Source organism: Platalea leucorodia (genome assembly GCF_965183815.1).
Source record: "Platalea leucorodia genome assembly, chromosome: 1".
NCBI classification, from domain to species: Eukaryota; Metazoa; Chordata; class Aves; order Pelecaniformes; family Threskiornithidae; genus Platalea; species Platalea leucorodia.
This window is the reverse complement of record NC_138823.1, coordinates 17,667,872-17,692,029: the sequence shown is the minus strand read 5'-3', so window position 1 is coordinate 17,692,029 and position 24,158 is coordinate 17,667,872. Positions and strand designations below refer to the sequence as shown.

General features: G+C 38.6%; 1 protein-coding gene across 1 annotated transcript in view; it reads right to left on the bottom strand.

Annotated features, from left to right (window-relative positions):
- The window catches only part of CSMD3 (CUB and Sushi multiple domains 3), a gene marked incomplete at both ends in the record, with an annotated part of 751,074 nt that extends 727,224 nt beyond the window's left edge, over nucleotides 1-23,850 (bottom strand). The window contains one exon of the mRNA XM_082307341.1: nucleotides 23,673-23,850. Coding sequence (XP_082163467.1) covers nucleotides 23,673-23,850 — 178 coding nt within the window. The remainder of the gene's footprint in view (nucleotides 1-23,672) is intronic.
- Between the last annotated feature and the right edge of the window lie 308 nt (nucleotides 23,851-24,158).

Sequence of the window (24,158 nt, the reverse complement as noted above, 5' to 3'; positions counted from 1 at the left end):
GACTTAATATACTGATGTAATAACAACTGTTAATAAATTATGTGATAGAAGATAATCCGAACTCCAATGCATGATAGAGTTAAAAAAAATCATAAATACTCAGAATCACAACAGCACAGACTATGTCTGATCAATCTGTTCTGGATCAGCTGCCTCTAGAATTTGTTCTGGGAACATTTTTCCTTTTATTTTTTCTTCCTACCAGTTCTGCTTCACATATACTACATTTGTATTTTACTATCACTTCATATTCTCTTAGTAGACTTTCAGACCAGGAGTTCCTACAGCAGCATCTTTGTGTCACTGTTGCATTGTCTGTATTTGAAAGTAAGGCTGTTATCCAAAAATGAAGAAAACCACATTTGGCATGCAAGTAAAACAATTCAGTTAGAAATGCGTAAGGTAAGGCAGCTGTTATTAGGAAAGAGAGTGAATCTAACAAATAATCCTAGTTTCTAATAAATCACTTAGAAACATAGAATATGATGAAGACACTGAGAAAATTGGCCCTGATTCTTAATTACTACAATTTTACATCCCACTAATAGTATAAATGTGAGACCTAACATATTGACAGAGACTGAAAAGACAAGAACAATTAAAATCCTCATAGTCCGCATGAAAGCTTTTTAAACATACTTCAACATCCACTAACTAGAAAGGACTATCACATTTTTTATGTCTAAGGAGCATTACGAAAATCCTTTAAGAAAAAGTTAGCTGTGCCAGACATTATTAGAAAACTAGTATCCTGTGAAAGATGTTATCTCTTTACTAACACAGTTCTATCTCAAAACAGTGCCAATATTTACTAGCTGACACCGCATGAAGTGCAGCTTTTAAACTGCTGCTCCTGGTCAGTGGTAGAGAGAACCGAGATTTGTATTTTAGAATAAAAATAAACCAAATCAGTGGGCAGATCATCTGCCTGGGTGTCACCTTCTCCCCTACACACCTATTTCCCTTTCCACAGGTTCAAACATAGGAACATTTATCGATTGTTTTGAATGTCAAACCATGATTATATGATCATACATTGTAATTTGTTTTTAGCAATGAAAAAGAAATATTTCTATGTTCTATAGTTTTAAACGGTTAGTGCTGTATTTACCTATGTTTCATTACTTGTATCTGTGAAGTCTATTTTGCTTACTTTTAGCTACTGCTATAGACCTGAAGCCCTGCGAAGTATACAATGGGCCCAAAGCACTTTGGATTAATATTTAGTGCAATGCTGAAGTATAGCACTGTTTGTTTCAGTATTTGGCTGTGCAAGGAACTGCATGTAATCCAGAAACAGTGTGGTATGTATGATAATCTTTGTGAAATACTGTGTTTTAAAGACTTGTCATAGGATCTTTTATTTAATTAATTATTTTGTTCTCTGTTACCTCCCTATTGAAATGGCTGAGCAAACGGTAACTAAAGCTGATTGATTGTTATATTAATTTCTTTAATGACTCACTTTAGAGTACTTACCTCCTGTAGAACATGTGAGGCAATTAACAGTTTCATTAAAAACCATTTCATTTTGTTTATGTACATATTTTAGGTCCTTGCAAATCTGGCATGTATAGGTATAAAACAATGGACAAAAGAGTCTGCTTCGAAGATAGTTTTAACTTTTTCTCACTGCTAACATAGTAAGGTTCCGACACTTCCAATTATGAATACTGATAACACAGGTTACCTGAGATATTTTTCAGGTAGTAAACTCAAGAATATATAAGTTAAGAAATGTCATAATTACATATTTCCCTTTTTTCAAAAGCTGCAATGAAAGCATCCTTCAGGAAATACATTAACAATTTCTCTGTCAGAGGTATAATGTTAATACCATATACTGCATGAAAACCAGGTCACTGCCTAAAGAAGGTTGGTCAAGATAAGGCAGAACTGAGGTAGAATGGAAATCTATTTATTCTGCTGTAAACTTCCTTAGGAAGTCTTTTTCCAGCTGAGAAAAAATTAAAATCGACCTCCTCCTGCTTTAACTTTGCTGGGTTGAATGATTTTGCATTGAGATCTGCAGATGGCTCCCTGAAGCTGTGATTCCCCATTATGTCTCAGCATGTCTGCAGTTCAGACATTGTCAATAATGAAGGCACTTGTAACTGTACATAGTTTAGCTTTCTTTCATTATATTCCTCTTAGAAAAATCACCTCCCATTCCCTTATCATTCACATGTCCCTCAAAGTACAAATTATTTCATATAACGCAAGCACAATATAGTAACGAGCATGAGCCACAGAGACCCACGAACATACTAGAGTAAGGAAGCCAGCTGCTAGGGAAACTGGTCTTCATCATGACTGCATTTTCTTGTTCTTCTCTAGTGGAGGGGAAAGCATGGAGACTGCTGCCAAAGGTATTATAAGCCTGAGAAATTTGCTATAAATTTTAGGCAAAGTGACAACTATAGGAATGTTGAAGCCATCCTCAAACATTTTCTATGCAGTGAGAAAGTGAAGAGTTGCATTTTTATTGAAAGTTTGTATCACTTTTGTCTTAACTTTTCTGACTATCTTGGTATAAATTGGTAAAACTTAATAGTGAAGTACTGATGATGTTCTTACCACTGTGTAATTTAGCTCTTATATTCAGGGAGGGAATAAAAGTAGAAAAAAAATCTGTTATGTTGTGCAAGAAAACATTAATAGAATATAGACAGAATGGGCAAACTTCATGCAGGCTGCAGAAAACACCCTAGGAAAACAAGAAGCATAAAGAGGATAATTTGAAAATAATATGATGTTTGTATGCAAATAAGATGCTGATGATCTTCTTTTTCTTACAGTATATTCTGCTAATTTGCCACAAGGCAATGTAAAAAGGAATAACAGTGAGCTAGCATAGTAGGAAACCTTTGAATGTTCAAAGGGGACATTCAATCATTTAAGGCTCACAGCATAACATAGTGTGAAATTGTTATAATACAGTGGGAAATGGCCTACTTAGCACAGAGGATGCTCCACTCTGCATGGCTGCTTTGTGCTCTGTGGAGGAGCATCCAGCATTCCCCGCAGGTCCGCTTGCTCTGTACAGGTGAGCAGCTAGGCTGGCTCACCAATAGATCAACCTCCCAGCTGAGGGGAGAAAACAACAGGAGGATACCTAAAAGAATTGTATGGCTTGCTATTGAAGTAATGTTTGCATGGAAGTAACAACTTTTAACCCAAAGGATCACAAAGTATATTACAGACTGATATTCAAGCTGTCCTTTATTTGTCTCCATGGAGCAGCGTCTTCGGAGTCAGGTAAGAACATGTTGCCCTAAATGCACACACAAGGATCATTTGGCTCTTTTTTCCTCCTTTCTCACTTCCAACAGGGGAAGTCATCCATTGCTTGTGAAAGCTCAGAATTGTGCTGAGATAAAAAGAATCCCCAACTCTCTTCTCAAATAAGAACAAAACAACCAACCAACCAACCAAAAATCTACCACAAGGATTATAATGGAAACAGTAACAAAAATTGATTTTGGTGAGGTTGTATAAGCAGTTCCTGTACCCAGGTGTTTGAACTGCACTGGGGAGAAGTAGTAATATTCCAAAGTCAAAACTAAGTTCTGTAATTTGTTTACAGTTAACTAGTAACTTACAGTACATTTTCTCAAAATGCAGAAACAAGTAACAATTACTTTTTCTTATTATTTTGCAAATATAGAACTTATTTTCTCAAATTTGTATCCGAGTCTGAAACTTGTAGAATGAGAGGCACTGGGTAATCTTTGCTTTTTTCCTTCCATTTTCTGAAAGTGAAACTTTTTTAGGAAAAAAGAAAAAATGAAAAAGACTGAGTTCACAGCTGGGAGTAAGTGAAAGAGGAAACACACATGCTCTTGTGTTTATTTTGTAGTTGTGTAACAGCAATTCAAGAACCTGCTGCTTCTCAGCTGAGGTGTGCTGATGGATTGTAGGAAGTAAATTATTTCAACACTTGCAACCGTGTAAGTTTGGTGGTATTGTGATATTCCGTGAACTGCATGAATGGACAGAGAGAAAGTTTCAGAAAGTAACACAGATGGTCAGCAAGCTCAGAAGGATGAGACACTGAGCAGATGCATGAGTCTAAATGGTAATGTTGATACAGTTGTTCAATTGTGGTTTTAACTTTTTATATCTTTCAGCATTTTAAGTAAGATTATTCACTCCACTAGGCAGCAGGGAAATGTTTGGTTTCAAATGCAAGACATCACATATATTACTGAGCTGAAACTCAGAAATAACACATGTATAAATGCAAAATGAAAAGTAATAAAAATGTGAAAGTGGGATAATTCTCAGAAAAAAAGTATCTCTTCCAGGTATGAAAGAATTCTTATTCTGGTAATTTTGAGAATATTGCACAGTCTCATTCCCAAATAGTACAGTAACAGATTCATAGCCCCAATACCGAAAAATCAGTAAGACGTACACTTAAATCTCGTAGAAGCTGGTAGAAATCAAACATTGTCTGAGAGTTTATCTGAAGAGAGTTATTTTTTTCTCCTAGTGAAAAATCTAATTCCCAGAAACTTAGTTGCCCTTCTTAACAACGTCTATTAATGAAACACAATGACAAAAATGAAGACATAGTTGGAAGATTGGGAATAAATCCTTCAATGCAGTTTGATGTTAAGCTTTAGATTTTTTGTGCTGTCTGCACTGCATTTGGACCCACCCAGCTTCTCAGAACAGTTCTAAAACAAACCACTGTTGTTTTTAAATGTGTAGATATGAGATATTACTTGCTCTTTTTTACTTTGTTATTTATGTAACTGAAAAAAAAATCTTGCAATAATAACCCTAGAAAGGACATATAAATAGGTTTTATGAATAATTATTCATGATTTCCATCTGTTTAAAGTAATTAAAGCAGATGATATTTGACCCACTAACTTCAAGATTTTATTTTTGTTTTTCTCTAGCAAAGGACAGTAAGAATTCCCTTGAAGTTAATTTCTTATACAACTGTAAAGAACTGACGACTTCAAAGTATATTTTGAACTACAATGTATATCCTGATTTTTTTTGGCAATGTAGTAACAAATTGCAAACCGAAGTACCTGAGGTTTTACTAACCCACACATAATGAAGCTGTTTATCAGAGAAATTAACAGAAAAGAACTTATTCTGTTTTTCTCCTGATCATTACCTGCAAGAATGCAGTTATTTTGTTTAGAACTGTGTATATTTTATTACACTTATATTTATTAACTTTATATTCAAACAAGAAACTAAGTTAATGAAAATTGTGTAAGGAGGACACTCCAAAATATCAGTTAATGCAGTTTTTGGCAACAGTAAGTCATAATGATAACCAGGTCAAAAAGGTCTCTGGGCTTCTCTAACATTAGAGAAATATAGAAATCCTCAAGCTTTGAGATTACAATTAAGACAAACATCTGCACTGTAACAACACCACTTTCTTAAATCAGATTTAAATGGTTTCTCAAAGGGCTATAAACACAAACCCTGCTTCCATTCAATCATGACATGCATCAACCCTATGAATACCTAATTTACACATAACATTATGTAAAATGCTCTTGGTATTGTGCTGTTTTAAACAGATAGGACTGAACTTAGATGTAGTTTAAGCAGACATGAGAGAGTATGTGAGTATTATTATGATGTTATTGTCTTGAATTAAAATAATACCAAACAATACCAGCAGCCATAGAATTGTTATAAGCTTACATTAAGTACGTTGAATTGTTCTGTGTAAACCCCACAAAAGTAAAGTTTTCCCATGAGCCTGTACAGAGTTTGCAAAATACATGGTGGAACAATCATAAGCAAAAATGTCAACACTGCTGTCTTTTCTTCATGGAGAGCAAAAGTCTTCTTCTGGCTTGATAGAGGGTATTCTGCAGGAAGTAAATAAGATTGGAAGAAATTATACAGGAGAAGGTTTCTTCTGGTTTAACACAGCTGTGTCAACAGGCACAGAGAAAAGATGGAGATAATGAACGTTAGAGCATCTTTTGAGGCAGGACATTTCTACGGAATCCCTTTCCTTCTTATCTCTTTCTTTGCTGAATGTTGCTACTTACCATGAGGCAGAGAGGGAGGAGCAAACACCAGTTTTGGGTGGAATGATGCACTGAAGCTCAACAAATTATCCTTAAACTAATCCAATAATTAGGAGTGTTCAAAGACACTTTGAACAATAATGTGATTAATATTGAACCTAGATTCTTTTTTCTTTCCTTTCCTTTCCTTTCCTTTCCTTTCCTTTCCTTTCCTTTCCTTTCCTTTCCTTTCCTTTCCTTTCCTTTCCTTTCCTTTCCTTTCCTTTCCTTTCCTTTCCTTTCCTTTCCTTTCCTTTCCTTTCCTCTTTTCTTTTCTTTTCTTTTCTTTTCTTTTCTTTTCTTTTCTTTTCTTTTCTTTTCTTTTCTTTTCTTTTCTTTTCTTTTCTTTTCTTTTCTTTTCTTTTCTTTTCTTTTCTTTTCTTTTCTTTTCTTTTCTTTTCTTTTCTTTTCTTCTCCTCTCTTCTCTTCTCTTTTTTCTTTTCTTTTCTCTTTTTCTTTTATTCTAATCTATTTTATTCTATTTTGTTCTATTTTATGTTTTCTTCTCTTTTCTTCTCTTTTTTCTTTTCTTTTCACATTGAAACAAAGGACTGAACTGGTATGGGCTTAGCAAAATGTTCTACTCAACTATATCTGAACTGTTTCCTTTTCATCCATTTATTGGAAAACTGAGACTTGGCTTCATGACTGGTCCAGCTGACCAATTTTGCCCCTTTGATTTTTTCCATATCTTAGACAAATTCAAACTTTTGCACAGCTTTACACTTTTCTGTATTCTCCTGTGTACTACAGTGTCTTTATCCTTCATCTTGAATAAGAAATCTTTATTCAAACCTTCAAAATCCTGTAACTTTTCCAAAACTTTCTATGTAGATTTGTCCAGGTTCATACTCATCTTCTTGTGTAAAACATATTATTTATCTAAATGTTTCCACCAACTCTAAATTAAATTGCATCTATCTTGATAAGGAGATAGTTTCCTTTTGTTTTTGTACAGTGCTAAGGAACTCTTCCTACATTGCAAGCACCACCAATGCAGCTGTGTAATATATCACTGAGCACCGAGTACTCAATACACCTTCTGAAACAGTTGTTTCCCCCTAGCATTTAGAAGCAGTTGCCTTTTAGATTAAACAGAACTACTATTTAAAAAATTTCATAAATGCCCCTCAGAAGATTAGGAAAGGAAGTGTAGAAGGTTACTTAACATACTCTGCTTAGAGAATTTAGATAGCAGACTGTGATAACCCAAATTGGAATTTAGCCAGCTGATGAAGGCTAATAGCAATATCCTGGGGAAATTACCATGCAGTCTTTCAGGGACAAACATGCCAGCAACATCTCATCTGAAACATGGCAACTGCAACAGCTCCATGTCTCTAATGCTTTGCTTGGAATAGTAGTTCAGTTCAAATTCTAGAAAGAAAAGTGCTTCTAACAGAATCAGCACCATTTCCTGCAATTCCAGAAACATATTTTTTTAAGTCTACTATTAAAGCACTAAACAATCTCATCCCATCTCAGAAGTACCATGAAAAGCATTCTGATTCAGCCCACAAAATATTTATGGCTCTTCTGTGTAATGCAGAAGGCAGCATATACAGGCAGCTCTCTTCTCCAGTGGTTTTGCAGCTTGACCTAGTGAGTTTGGGTGCTTATAAGTCAGATGTTGCAGAGCTGAGATGGATTCTTACCCTTCTTTGAATGGCTAAACCGTAAGACAGGCAGTTCAAGACTGGAGTTCAGAAATGTAGGTTAGGTCCTATGTTCCACATACTTCATCTATGAGAGAATTTAACTCCACTAGTATTAACAGCAGCTAATGTGCTAAGGGCTGGGATTTCTGTGGGCTGCTAATAGGGAGCTCTCAAGAAAGAGGCACACTGGAAACTCTGTCCATAGACTTGCACTCTTATTTCATTCAGGAACCTCTGTGAAACCATGATTACAAGCCTGACCCTTTGTACTGGGCCTTCATGCTGGGGCCTTCAACAGCTCTCCCAAACACTTTAAAAGTGGTTGAATTAATCTTTTCTGTATTGTATAGTGGCTACAGCTCTTGTCAGCTGTCTTCTTCTGGATCTATAGTTTTGTATTCAAGCTTATGGAAGGAGGTGTGAGACAGGTAGAATATTACTCCCACTAAATGTCTTTGGTTAAAGTTTTCATCCAGGAAAAGGGAATTCTGGGTACACATCCATTAGTCAGAATAACTAATGTTTTTAAATTTAGTCACTGTCAACATACAAGAATGTTTTGACAAAGCTCCCCACCAAAGGTTATTAAAGAAAATAAGTTACCACAGGACAGATGGAAAGATCCTTTTATGAACTTAAAGCTGGTTAAAGGATAAGAAGCAAAACAGGACTTAATGATCACTTGCTTAGATGAGGAAGAATCAAAAGTGGGGCTACCTTAGGATCAGTGGTGGAATCAGTTTTCCTCCACATGTCCATCCCCAATAGAGTAAGGAGTATGCAGTGAAATTTGCAAGACTGGAGATGTTGTTAAAATCCTTTGAGTAATTAAATGATGCAACAATGTTGAGGAACTCCAGAATGTCCTCACAAAATGAATGGGTATGCAAACGCATAAGTAGGTGACTTTCAGAGATTAAGATGCATATAGGAAAATATATCTAAATGATACCTGCATGATGCTGAACTTGGCATGCAAAGTTTTGATCTCAGAGTTGTCACTAACATTTCTCTGAAATCATCAACTTTGTGTTCCATGGCAATTAAGCGCCCTCCCTCCCCAAATATTAAGCACAAACAGCAAGACAAAGAGAGTAAGACAATACTTATCCCCTACAGAAAACCCTGATGTACCCATATCTTGAGTGCTGCCTGGAGTCCTAAACTCTGCACATGTCAAGAAGGGCAGAGTGGTGTTAAAGAAGATACAGAGACGGGCAAATAGCTTATCTTGGAACTGAAGCAGCTGCTTTATAAGCAGAAATTAAAAGTCCAGGATTCTTTCTGGAGAAGGTGGCAGTTTGGAAAGAAGGTATCACAGGGGTATATTCCTCTGTTTTCCCTCAGGATATTTTCTTTGATCTTTGTAAGTCCTTGCTGTGGGAGCCTTGGAGAAGCAGATTTCACCCTCACAGCAAACCACAAAGGCCAAAAATGCTAGAGGACGTTCTGTTTCAATGAAGGGCTACTGTGAGGTGTGACAGTTGTCCTGCAGGGATAGCTGTGTGCCCTGGCTGGTGCACAGAGATTGTGTGGAGATGGAGTAAGGCTGGTATGTTGTATCATCCATCCTAAGCAGTCTCTATAGAGCAAATGCCGTCTAGTTTTTCAGGTGGTTATAGACTGGACAAACTGGGGAAGATTTTCATGAATGAAAAAGACACTGAAAAAAAGCTCTTCCAGAGAAGCTTCAAGACTCTACTTTAAAGTTGGCAGATAATGGAGTTTCAAAATTACAGAGTTTCTAAAGTACAGAGTCTCTAAAGTACAGAGTCCAGATAACTACCTTTCTCTCATTTTTCTTATTATTATTGCACTTCATTTTCTGGAGAAGTTTTCTAAATTTATCATCTTCTATCTCCTTCTCCCTCCAGTGCAGAAGATTTTAGCACAGGTGGTCAGTATTAGGGCAGTGAAATGTTAATTTCTGTATTTGTTGTTGACTGGGATTTTTTTGCCATGTCAAGTCAATGAAAAATTTCTTCTATGATAATTCCTCATTGCCATATTAAAAATAGTTGATTGGATCTGTTTACTCATACCTTACCAGAAAAGTGACTCAAAAAGATTGAAAAATGAAGGTTAAGTTAAACTTTTAAACATCACTGGCTGCTTTTATAGTTTGACAGAAAATGTTACATCTTTTTTCAAATAATTTTTTTGTCACTTCTACTTCCATAAGCGGATGTCTGGAAGAAAATATGGCATTGCTACAGTTCAGCATTTCCAACATAAAAGTTCCTTTTTTCCTCCTTTCAAGAATTTATATATTTAACTTCATTGTGAAAGATTAGACAGATAAAGAAGCTTTCAGCAGAATCACAGTACAGGTAATTATGGGTCTGTCAGCATTTCCATTATGAACTCCATTTAGCTTTAAGGGGTTAGCATTTTTCCATCATTTCAGAAAATGTCAAACTGAAAGCTGGCATGCAGATTAGCAGCCTGGATGCAAATTTGTTTACACAAAATATTTAAATCTGCTCAGCTGTTTTTGATTTAGAGATCAGCCAGAAACTTTAAACTCTCAGGGTTTCTCATGTGGTTCTGCCAACTTCTAGACCAAATCACAGTTAAAAAAATGTGATTGGTCAATAAACTGTTGACTCATTCTCTTCTAAAGTTTTGAAATTATTTACTTTAGGCTTTGAAATGGATTTTAGAATTTCTGCTCATCTTGCAACTCTAGTCTTTCTCCTGCCATCTTTATAAATGAATGATGAGTTAGAATAGGGTTTGAAAGCTATAACGAAACCTGGTAGTAATCTTAAAATCTGAAACATTTTTTTAGGACTCACTTAACTACCATCATAAGACAGTGAACAGAAATGGACCAAAGCATGTGAGGTTTTTGAAAGTGTCAATTACTTAGCCCACTAGCTCTAATACCATTTTAGGGTACTGATCAAAAAGAATCTGATGGATTTCAACTGTTACAGTTTTTCAGTTTCATCAGTTTAGTCCTACGCATGGTATGAACAGTTTTGTAGAGTTGTCACATCCTAAATAAACTCCTCTGTATTGAAAGGAAGTATTTTGTTTGTTATAACAATACCTGCTCTGTTCTACTAAAAGTCAATGATAGATCTTCTTTTTATTTCAGTGGGGACAAGCTCGAAAATAATCTACTGGTAAATATTTGAATAAGGTTATAATTGAATGGATGATCACTCTTGTTCAAAAATATACTTCTCACTTGAGAAGTAAGAAGCTTTGAATGGAAAGACTTACAGTCACCAAGCAGCATGAAATAGAAACACTGTTAGAAACATTAATTAAGCCATCAATAGAAATGAGATAGAAAAATAGTATTGCCAGGTAGAAAAAAAAGACACCAAGCTTGTAAAATATGAATATTCAAGTAGATAATAGGCATATTTAAAATATTGATAAGAGATGAGCAAACAGGAAAAATTAATGATACAGCTTCTCAAAAAATGCACAATCATCCAAGTGTGCCAGACAAAGAATAGGAACCTAGCCCCAAGCAGTCTGTGAATTAAAAGCACAAAAATGTATGGTACAAAAGAGATTGTGTAAATAAACTTTGTGCAAATGAAGCATGGAGGAAGCAGATGAGGAGAAAACAATCAACTAAATATATCCAAATCTATTTGGCCAGAGGATGTTCACCTACAGGACACTGTGTACTAGCTTAATAATGCAAAAAAATAAAACTTTTAAGAGTAAAGAAAATGTTCTTCTGAAAACATCTCAGATAGCATTAAAGTACAGCTATATCTTCAGAAGTATCTGCAAATTCTTTAATGTTGATTCAATGCTCATTGTGTTGTGTACTAAGTTTTTTAATAAATGATCCATTTTCCTTATGGAAAATTCATGCAGGCAATTCATGTATTCTTAATAATTACAGAGGGTCTGCTGAGCTCATATCTGTGGCACACTCTGACTCTTTAGATTAGACATTTGTGTTAACTCAGCTGTCAATGGATTACAAAGAGGTGACCAGCACAAGAGGCCCCTAAGGGAACAATTTGGAACAGTACCTTTCACAAGTCAGATACATAGCAAACTCTCCTGATTTCATTGAAATGCTCAAAGTCAATCTTGGAACAAGTGAGTAACAGAATCCCTACAAATCCAGCCCTGTTTTACCCTATGTTATTTTTTTTTTTGCCTTTTCTATTTCATTTTTTTTTTTTATTAGTCTACAATATTCTGTAGAATCCAGAGTCCTGACTAGTCGGTTCTGGTCATCCCAGAATGATGATATCAGTAAAGGATACAGTAGTAATATCAGATCTGTAAAATTTCCCTAACCAAGTCACATGGACAGTTTCATTGCATACATTGAAGCCTGAAAAACTGCGAAGATACATCTTGGATTTTCAAAATATACCAAGTATCCAAATTTTAACCATCTATAGTGTTAATTTCTATGCAAGTAAGGATTTTATGTTTAAGTTACTATTAGGTCTTGACCTTTTTTAAACATGTGTTTTGAAGTTGTTTTGTTTGGAGTTAAGGGGTATTATTTTGGTTACCAAAAAATAATCACATAGACAGACCCAATAGACTGAAGAATTAAAACAAATATAACTGAAACTCCACTCTTCCATTCTTGCCTTCTTGCAGATGATTTAAAATCCAAAGAACATCCTGAAAAAGTTAGCAAGTCTAACCTATGACCTTAAGTCTGAGAGGATATTTCATTTCCTAGCAGATTACCCTTACGTGGTTATTACTTTGGGCCACAAAAGGACTTTACAAATGGCATAGAAACTGAAGAGAACTTTCTATATTTTACTGCAGGCTTTATGGTTTTGGGACTTCTCCAGTGGTACTTGTGGAGTGGGAAGAGAGTTTGGGAAGGGAGCCCAGAAGTGCAGAGGAGGCTGGATAAATTGGGAAAAATTACAGGAGCTAGCTGATGAGCTAGAATTTGAGTGTAGTAAAAATATATAGATAGAGCTTAGGAGAGTGTTTTTTTTTATGGGTAGCTTAATTTAAAACTAGCTCAAATTAGTGTAGAAACTCATACAAATTTCAATGATCTGCAATTGTAGTACTAGAGAGATTTAGGAATTTTGGAAGCATATCCTTAGGGAAGTTATAGAGGCAGGCATGCAGGAGTCACCAATGCTGTTGAACTCATTCTATATTAAACATTGATTCTGTTGCTCATTGCTATTTCAGATAAACAGCTTTGAGAAGCATAAGTTTGTCAGGATGTTTACAAAGATCACTGTGTCTTATATGGTTGATTGGTGCAACTTTCCACTGCTGACAATGAAAATGCCAATAAAATACATCATCTCACCTATTTGTCTGGGGAAAACTTGTTATCCTTGCATGAGAAGACATGGTACGTTCTGTTGGCACTGTATCCTCTATGAAAAACATAGAAATGCTATTGCTAGTCTAGTGTCTATGCTATTTTTCTTTCCACAAAACGGGGCTGAAAATTAGACTTTCTGTAGAATGCTGAAGTACTTGGGTAGAAAATTAGGCCACTGAAGAAGGATAATAACATTCACATTCTTACAAGATGTCTATAATTGCTATAAGGAGAATATGGTTGCATTTAGGATATATGAAAGTTCATTAAACAGAATCTATAAAAACCTCTAAAGAAATATTCTCCCAAATGTCAGAGGTATTTTATTTTCCCAGGAAGGAGTTGCCAAGATTGAAATAAAGGGTAAAGAGGTGATATTAACAAAGTCTCTGAAGCTAATAACTATGTGAATTGTGTGAGGGAAATGACTGGCCCCCTCCAAAAGAGCTTGTAGAAAGGCGCAGCTATTGAAAAGAAGAATTCTGAATAAAAGTGGTAGATATGCTGAGTAGTAATGTGGAAAGGAGCAGGTAACGATGTTCCTATTCTTTTCTAAGTTGAAGATCACACCAAGAAACTGAGGACTGAGCAGTCAGTTCCCCTCTTTTGGCTGTAAGAGGAAATTTTTCAAGCCCATCAAATGTAAAATGTTGATTTTTTTCTCAGTTCCAGGCCCATTTATTGAAGGGTCTAATTGAAAAGGAAATCTTTTGGCAGTTTCGTATAAAAGGATTTAATATTTAGTAAATAATGTGAATGCTGTAAAAATCTTAGCCATTTTAGTAATAGTCCTAAGAGGGAAGGATTGTTGCCATGAGTATTGTTAAAACATTCACTTGATAAAGTACAATTTGTGTCATGTTATTTCAATACATTAGACCGATGAAAATTCTCTAATCAGATAAGCACTTTTGTGAGCACTATATTGATGTAAATATTTTGGAGAAAATGTCTTGTCCTTTCATTATGAATTATGAATTATATGTATTTCTTGTCTTGTGGTCATTAAAACTGCCATGTCATGCAACAAGCACTGGTAAAGTCAGTAGCAGTAGTCATATGATCAGAGTATAAATGTCAGTTAGCATAGATGTATTCAAGGGAAAACACAGAAGATAAGCATAGTCATGAATTAAGCATAGGTTCTTCTTGATAGAGCACACAGCTACAGATGTTTGCTACCAGAAGCGCTGGCGTGCGCACACACACACTTGCATGCATGTGTGTGCATGTCTGTGCGCCTACATGCACCTGGATATGCATGAAGAAAGCATCTTTTACCACAGAGCTGATTGACTTGACTATTTGAGGTGGACAAAAACCGATTCTTTTCTTCCCTCCACCTTTGGTTAACCAGGCAGGCTTTACAAAAGTCAGGATTTGGACCTTTGTTTTCCAGTATATTTTAGTTTTTGTGATTTTGGCTCAGTTACGTGTTTTCAGACTCTGAGATGGTGGCAAATACAAAGAATGTGCTAGCAGAAGATAAATACAATAAAACTAATGTGGAAACTTCCCTATTTTTGTGCTTTGTTTTTGCTAGCTAATTCAGCATTTCAAAATGTAACTACGCATCTGGAATATATGATAACCCAATAAAAGTAAAACCAAATTGCATTAATAATTAAATCTGAAAGCATTCTAAACTGAAATCTATTTTCTCAATTCCTCCCAGTTCCTCTGTAGCTATTAGCAGCCTTCTGCAAATTCCAAAATATTTTACTGGAGAATAAAAATTTAATAAGGAATCTTGAAACCAGGTTGTAAATTGGCGGTAATTCAGTACATGTCCTGACAAAAAGCATGTGTATTCTGTGGTTTTAAGGACTACAGCTGATGTTGTGTTAGCATATTACCATTACATGGAATCTAGTGGACCGATCCCCAGAAGTGCTGACATGATCATCAATAAAATGTAGAAAGACAGAGCATTTTCTGACTGTACCCAAATGTATGATTTATTTTCCTTAAACAGAATCATAAATAATTTATTTTTGTAATCTTTATGTTTATAATGCAATATGAGTTTTCCAAAGAGCACTTCTACTGAAAATTTCTAGTGTATTGTGAAATACATGGCTTCTGTTATAATTAGATTTCCGAATCAAATGAAATATATGCACAGAAAACTGTAATTCAAAACTCAGTACGAAAAGAAGCAGAGGCAAATCTACTTTCAAAGGTCCTATTCTGGACTCTCCTGTTACTTTCAATGGGCTCAACAACAGGCAGTATAGAAGTTCATTTTATATCCTGTTTTATAACTTCCATTCACCTTTGGATCAAAGCTGATATACAGAAGCAAAAATGCAACTTTTAGAATAGACTTCTAAAAGATTAGTTTTAATTTGACTAAGCTTCAATTCCCAAAGAAAATTGCACAACAATCAAGAAAGCTAACTATAGTAGAATGTGAAGTTTTCCTTTTGGATCAGACTAAATAATGGAGGAAAGGTTTTGTACATCAAGTAGCTCCACGCTATGTTGAAAGGAGAAGAATATCCATACTCAGCATTTAAGTAGCTCATTTCAGCTAAGGACTCCAAACTACACTTGCAGATATCCACTTGCTGGGTCTGAAAACAGTTCTATAAGAAGATAATGATTGCAGAGGGATCATTTTAACTGCCACTGAAATACAGCCGCCTCTGAGATGTGATATGTCAGCCTCTTTAAAAGATAATACCATTATTAAAATAAAACAGAAAATAGCACAGTAATATTTTTTTCTGTATTTGAAAGATGATTAGAGATTTTCATTCCAGTAAAAACAGTTTTATAGAAACTATATTTATATTCATAGAACTTTTCCTAAATCAGTGGGAATAAATACTTGTGTCAGTTAATTCTTAATGTGGTAGGATCTGTTTTTGTTAGTGTTTTTAGTAATTGGTGTTTTTTCTTTTCATCAAGCTTTCCTCCTAACATTTGCTAGTTATTACCACTTGCACTTTTGTTTTGTTAGTGAAATCAGTTATGTATTATAGTAGAACTTCCTTCTGAGACTGGGAATACACAATAAATTAAGAGATAATGAATTGCTTAGGAAACACATACATTTCAAGTTGTTTCCTACACCTTTGTAAGCTAACAATGCAGTCTGTTGAATTTTTTCATAACATAACCAAATATATGGATATAATTTCTATATGTGTATATTATATATGTATGTGTACACATATGTGTATACACAATTCCATAAGAATGAAATCAAACTAGTTACAATGCATAAAGATATAAAGTTAATAAGAGATGTAGATATGGTAAACAAATAAAATAGAATCCGAGGTCAGAAGTAGTGTATAATCCAAATAATTACTCAGATATTTCTGCCTCAAGTCTCAGATTCCTTTAGTCCTATTGAAAGATAATCTGTGTTATTTACAGGCCTCAGGAGGTGAGAATTCATCACCCCGTGAATCCTTCTGTGGTTAAGTTACTTACTGTTATTCACCTTATTTCTATGATGCAATATGAATATGATACATGATGCTATGATGCATTTTGTAGAATCCAAGGGAAAATGGGCAGTCCGTCTCTCTATGCCTGTGCTGATTGCATCTCACCTTGCTCTTTGACAATAGCATTCTATGAGAGCACCAGTCCCGATGGAATCCCTTGTATGCCATTCCCCAATACTTTGAGGCTTGCTCTCTCTGAGTAACACTGTTCCTAAATCTATAAGCTTATTCATCTAACATTTTAGACACTGGGAAGGAGATGCTGAATTTTCATCATTTCCTTCTTTGACGTTTACAATGGTATTCAACACTTGTAATGCTGGGATTATGGAGCCATAGTAAATCTTACATGATCTGTAAGAACAAGGCAGTGAGACCATGAATGCAAATCTGCCCAGGAAAAGTAAACAACTAAATGTAAACATCTACAAAAACATGGTGTGTCTGTGTGTGTGCATGTTTATTTTAAAAAGTCTTTGTCATAGTCCAATATCTTTATCCATTCCATTTCCCAAAAGAAAAGCTGGATATTGGGAAGCAGATATTCAATATTTCCTAGTGCTACTAGGCTCTTTTCAAGAGGCAGGTGATGTCCTGTACATTACATATCATGCACTCTTCCATTTAGGTCCAAGATCATTGCTAAATATTGTCCCTTGAATTTTCAATAAATGCAAAGATTCTCTCTTTCTGTAGAGAAATTGTACAATTTCATTGAGAAGGAAACATTCTTCTGTGAAGCTGGTTGAAAGGCACATGTTTAAAGCTCATAAGAGTTCTGGAATTTTTCAATAAACCTTAGCATGAAAATTAGTCAATCAAAATGGTGAGGTAAGATTTATAGCCTTGTAATAACTACTTTTATCATGTTTCTTAAATATTGCTTCTTCAAATATCTTGTGTAGTAAAAGCTCCCTTAAAATGATAGGGATCTAAGAAAAAAAACACCACCTTAGACCAAATTGTCTGTTGCCTGACTGTTCTTTCCTGGGAGACTGCGTTGGAGTAATCTGGTAAACTAATTTCCCACAAAGGCTTTGTTCTATCATTTCAACCTTAACCATTATGTCCAGAAATACGAGCCAAATGAAACTCATCAGCAAGAAGTTAAGTCTGAGATGTCACAACCCTGTTAAATTAGAATTGAAGGTTTCTATTAGTGGAGAAGGTAAAAAACAATTTTTGCAGAAGATCACAAAGCCTTTGCTATTACTACGCATTCCAATTTATCAGATTCTACAGAATTAACATTTTACATATGAGTGTAAGTTATTTTATAGATGTTTTCCTTTGACGTATACTGTCTCTCTCTGTCCCAGCATTATAACAATGGACTCACTTGGCCTTGCTTCACAGGTGCTAACTAGTTCCCTAGGCTCTTAGTGGAGCCAGCTGGAATTGGAAATGATCAATACCTCTGAAAATCAGATAGTGTCCAAGACACCTGTTTTTAAAACAGGAGGGATGAAAGGCTATGTTATTCTTCATGACCTTTTCTCTGAAAGGATGTTACAATCATGCAAATTGAGCCATCCCCACAGGATATTTCAAATATTTTAAAATTTCTCTAAACAATTTTGTGCTTTTCTCTCTCTTTACTCGATCCATGTGCATTCAATGGTTACAAATCTCAAATTTTTGGGGTTGTCCTATGTAGCACATCAATAACACTGGATATAATAAAGCCAATTTTATTACCAGCTTCCATACTATTCAGTGCTTTCAGCCAGATGCAGAGTGTAAAGGATGGAAAATGCATATGAATGCAATGGCATGGAACTAGGGAAGGGAAGGGAGGGGAAGGGAAGGGAAGGGAAGGGAAGGGAAGGGAAGGGAAGGGAAGGGAAGGGAAGGGAAGGGAAGGGAAAAAGAGCAGCAGAAGGAGAGACAATAGACAAATGAGCAGAGCCAGGCCAGTCCATGCCTCTTAAAACATGATGTTCCAAAAGCAGCCTCTGGCTCGGGAGGACCCAAAACTGCTGGCTGCTGAAATCCAGGATGATGTGCTAGTCACTCTGTACTTGCTGTGTTTCTCGTATCTTTCCCTAGGCTGCTGCTAATAGTCACCGTTGGAGATAAAGGGCAATAAACTAGACGGTTAATTGATCCTACTTGACCTGTTCGTACTTCAAAAACAAACAAAAATCCCCGCAAAAAAAAACCAAACAAAAAAAACCAGTAGGCTATAAGTTTCTGCTATGTTTATTGCACAGGAGTTATGGAAAAGGAGGGATTTGAAAGCACATCCACGGAGTTCTTTAGGTCTCGTGATCTGGTGCTTCCAAGTTGAGATGTTGATAACAGAATTGAAGATACAACCTGTCCCTCTTCAGCCTGTGTGAGCGAGGGGCTATTTCTGTGTGTTAAAAACCAACCAAATAAACCAACCACTCTGATGCCGTCTCAGACTTGCAAACAAAAGACTTTCAGGAGTCACCGAGCTAAGGAAAGCAAAGCCAAAAGACGGAAGAGTATATTAAGAAGGACTCCCTGGAGATGGGTTCGCCTCGGGCGGCTGCGGAGGCCGGTGCCGGTCCGGCTGCCGGTGCCGGGCGCGGGTGAAGCCTGGCGGCGGGCTGCCGCCGCTCCGTGCCGGCTCCGCCTTGCGACTGCTGCTACTCGCAATGAAAAAGCGGGGACTGCAGGCGACGTTCCTCTGTGCCCTTTGCGGGTCCCTAATGCCACCGGGCGGAGGAGGGAGAAGTGGTCCCTACTGATGCTGCTGAGAGGAGTTGTGTGTTTCTTCATTTCTACCCTGCAGAAGAGGAGGAGGAGGAGCCGTGCGCTAAGCGGCAGGCATAGGGGAGCCTTGGTTTAGCCCTGAACTGAAGGAGAAGGGCGGGGTGAGGGAGGGTAACTTTGTCTGCAACCCTGCAGAACTGTGTAGCTTGAAAAAATCGTTTAGGTGCTGTGCGCAGTCCACGGAGCAGAAGCCCTGTGTGATCTGCGGGAGCTTATGGGAAAGAGGCACCGCAGAGGAGCTGAGCGTGTGCGGAGGAGTTGAAAAGGAAGGACGACGCTGTCCCTGCTCCACTCAGTGTCTCCCTGCACCCCTGCCTGCATACACACAACACACGCACGCACACACACACGCAGCAGCGGCAGCGACCATAAAACCTGAACCTACTGTTAACTCGTGCAACCGTTTCCATTTCAGGGACACAGCGAGCACCTCGCTGTGCCCACCCGTGCCCCACCGAGGAAAGCCACCTGCCAGTAACCCATAAGTCAAGTGACTGGGAAGGAAGCAGGGGTGGGGGCTGGCGGGGCCTGAAGGGAGCGGGGTTGAGGTGGGAATGGGGGAGAAGGGGGACTGCAGAGGCAGCTGAAAGAAGCAGGGCACGCTTTTTCCCTGCTAAATATTCCCACATGCCAGGTACCCATCACTGGGAATGGAAATCCTTTCCATTTTCTCATCACTTCTTCTGTCAATGAGCCGTTTAAAATCTTGCTGCTTCACCTCTCTTTTATTTTGAAAGCTGCCCTTGTTCCACTTGTCACAGCTGCAACAGAGGAACGGAGGAACAACAGCAAAGGCAATGCTTCATTTTAGCCAGGCAGACAAAAGAGCAGACCTTGGTGGTCTATGTTCTCTGTCTTGGTTAAACAGAAGAGATGGAGGAGTCTTGTGGTATCTGGTGATTTCACCTGATTTCCTCTCTGGTTTGCTTCCACAAACAGATCACAAGCATTTTCTCATTTTTTTTTGGTGGACGGAGATGCCAAACTGAAGGGCTGCCAGGTATCAGTGATTTCTCTCCTAAATTCCAGGAGGCAAAGCTTATCTGATGCTGAGGCTGCTTATTCCATTTTTGTATGTAAAAGAACTGCCATGGATTTCACTTTTATTTTCTTTTTTCTTTTATCCCCTCTCTTCCCCTTTCTGTAAGGGAGTTGGATGGTGGAGGTTTCCACTTGCTGCTCCTCCAAGCTTGGTTTATATCTCCCATGCCTAAATGGTGCTTCTCATTTCTCCTGTGGGAGGGTGAGGGAAAAGGGGAAGGAGTTTTCCTAGGTGTCTTGCACATCTAAAGGAAGAGCATAGCATTCCTCATCCCCTGCAGCTGGCCAGGAATGACCCTGCTTAGGATTGCTTAGCATTTTCTAAGGGTTGAGTTGTGAGGGTATTTTGTTGTTTTTTGTTTGTTTTAATGCCTTCTGTGCCTTCTCTCACTTTCCAATGGTGCCATTTCTTTGCTTTTTTACTTCATGTCTATCCAAAGATTTTGTTGGAGATTGATCCATGACGTAATGGGATATTGTGATATTGTGTAAGTAGTTAAAGATTTTCATTGAAGAAGGTACAATTAGTCTTTACTTCAGCTCTTACTATCATCCCTTCCGCAGCAGTTCTGGCAATTTCCTTCCTCCCATTTTCTCTTTCTTTCTTCTCCCTTTTCTAACCCCCCCAAGTATTGTTGTAAGGTTCCAAAGAGGCACAAATTTATGGATAAATGCGAAGATTTTTTTTTGTCTATATGGATACATACAAGGAGTGCATAATTAATCAGATATTAACATGGCTCTGTAAGCACCCTGGGATAGTTTGACACCTGTAACAATGGAACAGCTGTGGATCAAGACCAGAGAAATGGTGACAGAATGATGACAAAAATCGGCAGGGCCTGATAGGCAGATATCAAGCAAAGCTGTGGAAGTGGTCTGGATGACGGGAACTTCAGCAACAGTTTGCATGTTATGATGTGATGCTGGACTATTCAGTAGAAATGATTAAGCAAGGAAGGGTATAGGCTAGAGCTTGCGGAGGTGGGGTGTGGTAAAAAGGCCTTGCCAGGCAATGGCAGAGCAGACGTAGGATCTGGGGAGTCACCTTGTTCCCAACATCTGGAATGTCTTAAATGGGCAGATATTCATTCATTGTTTGCCGCTGCCAACATTTCTGGGAGCAGAAGCATGTGCTGACACAATGGGAATGTAAATCAAGGTAAAATGTATTAATTCACGGGAGTGGGGAGAGAACTAAATATAAACGCCCAGAATAGATGCAGTGCTGCAGTGAGTCTAAGCCAGCTCTATGGAGCTTGGCTGCCTAAAGGAAACTGCATCTAGGATGTAAAATGTGACCTACTAGATTTGCAGTTGCTGGGATGACCCCCAGTCCAAGGGAAGTCTACAAAAATTGCCAGGGTCAGCACCTGGGAAGCTCAGGCCCTGACAATAGAGAGGAAACTGCTTCACAGCATCTCTCTGGGACTGTACGTGGGCAGGAAGAGAAAGGGCCAGTTTTGCAAAACCCATTTTTTCTCTTGGGTTGGTTTAGGTGTTTCAGCCCAGCTTTTGCCCTCAGTATCCAGTGTTTTTTCCTTCCGTCCCCCGCAAGGGCAAGCGAAGCGTCTTCTCAACAGGTGCTGTGGAAACTTGCACGGCTCCCGCGGCCATCGCGATGCGGGGAGAACCGCCCGAGTCTTTAATTTTGTAGGATGCTGCCGCCCCGCGACTCGTACTCACAAAGCAGCTGCTTCGGCAGCAGCTCCGGAGCCACCCAGTAGCCCCAGCGCCTCCGTACCGCGCCCGCGGTGCGCCGCGGAGCGGCACGGCGCGCCCCGCAGGCAGCGAGCCCATGACTTGCAAATGAGCGCACCCGGCACTGGGAATGCGTTAATGGCAGGGGGCTGGACCAGGGAAAAGAAATGCCCCGAAAGCCCCGGGTTAGTCTTGATCGCAGACCTCCACAACGGGGCAAAGCGCAGGGAGCAGCTCGCTTCAATAAACGCGAACAGAGAGAAGCTGCCTGTAATTAAAATGTGCATTAACATCACAGGCAAGCCCCTTCCCCTCGGATCCCTCGTGTCAGGATAACGTGGGATGAGGTAAAAGCCCTCGACATCCCCGTCGTGAAACACGGATTATCTTTTTCACGCGATGCAAATGGGGGGGGACAAGCAGCTGCAAAGCTCTACAATAAACTGTTTCATCCAAGACAGCGACAGCTTGGGAAGGCACGCCTTTGAATGCCCCCCCCAACATACCTCCTCCCCATCCGTGCAGGCAACCTCTGTAGGCGATAACCAAGTCTAAAAACTCGGAGAGGATCGATAATATCTACTAAATATTCTGGGAGTGTATGAGTGTGGCGGGGAGGAGGGATGAGGATGAGGAGGGGGATAAAAGGGTGATTAATCAGATATTAATCACTGGCCACAAACAAGGGGAGATTATTTCGGGTAGGCAGCCGACTGTGGGGAGTTGCAGAATAGATCCTTTTACTGAAGGCACGCGTGATGGGATCAGCACTTCACCGTTTAGCGATGGCTGTGTAATTCTGAAGGTGCACATTATTCAAGCCACATATTTCTTCTTTTCTCTGTGTGTAGCATTTCCCTTAACTGTCTGCAAGCACAGACTTAGTGGAGATATTTATGCCGCTAACTAGAGGTTTCCTTATTGGTCTCCTTTCATGAACACAGAAGCAGGAAGAAAGCAAAATAGCTCCTGCCCCGAAAAAAGAAACAAAAAAACCCCCAAAAAACACCAACCCAAAAACCTCACATACATCAGGGAAAAGGGACCAACGGAGGGAAGAGAAAAGATGTCGATCTTTGCACCCAGCGGCAGACCATGCCTTCAAGGCTGAATTGCTAACGTACCTTTTCGACAGCCAGGGAGCCCTGCATGCATACAAACAGCTGAGCGTAAAGCGCATTTCGGGCTGTGAGACGGCTACGCACACGCTGGGCTCCTCCGTAACTTTCCCCACGCAACGGGTTAAACTAATAAGTGCATCGATACAGGCATTCCCGCAAAGAGCCCGTTGCTCGACTGAAAACCAGAAATGTAGGTAATCTCCCCCACACCACCCTCATCATCACCTTAAAAAAGTCACCCGGTGGGATTTGCTTGAATATACACTAGTTAGAAGCTATATCAACCAACTCACGTCTCCGTTTGAGCATACTGCAAGAATATTTATTGAGCCCCAGCTCAGTCACTGCATTGAACGCCAAGCCTGGCAAGCAAATACATTTCCTATTTCCGAAGAGAGCTTTGAATCAACTCCTTCTTTCCTCCCCGCTTTAGTGATCATTTATATCTTCCCATTGCAAAGTATCCAGGGTAAAAATATCAAATAAGAGATAAATATATTTTTAAATACACCTTGGTATATGGCGAGAGCTTGCAACGCCCTGACCGAAAGCAGACGGACCCCTAAAAATATACCCCTCAAATACTACCCTACCTTTCACACACGAAACCATCAATAAAAAGACGAGGTTCCAGACTGTAAATCCACTTTTAATCTCCATTTTCTTCACCAGGATGAAGTCCAGCCGGCCACATTTAGTACATCCCCTTTCCGAAAAGTCTGCTAATTTCGGTTCCTTTGCACGGATTTCCCCTCTGCAGATCCTTTTCATATTATTCTTGAGAGCTCCTAGTTCCTATTCCTTGGCCAGGCGCAGCGGAGTTGTTGCTGTTGATGGTGCACGGTCACAGCTCGGAGTGAATGGTGTTTCTGGGATACCACAGCAACCTTGACGAGGACTCAACCATCTCTCCAACGGGGGCACAAAGTCTCAGCTACCCTCGATCGTGTCTTTTCCTTCCCCCCGCCCCCCCGCTACCCCAACTCCCTGCACAGCCGAAACCCACCACAATGCTGGCTCGTCACAGCATCCACCAGGAGCCACGGAATAGCATCTTAAAGCTCAGACACTCTCTCGAA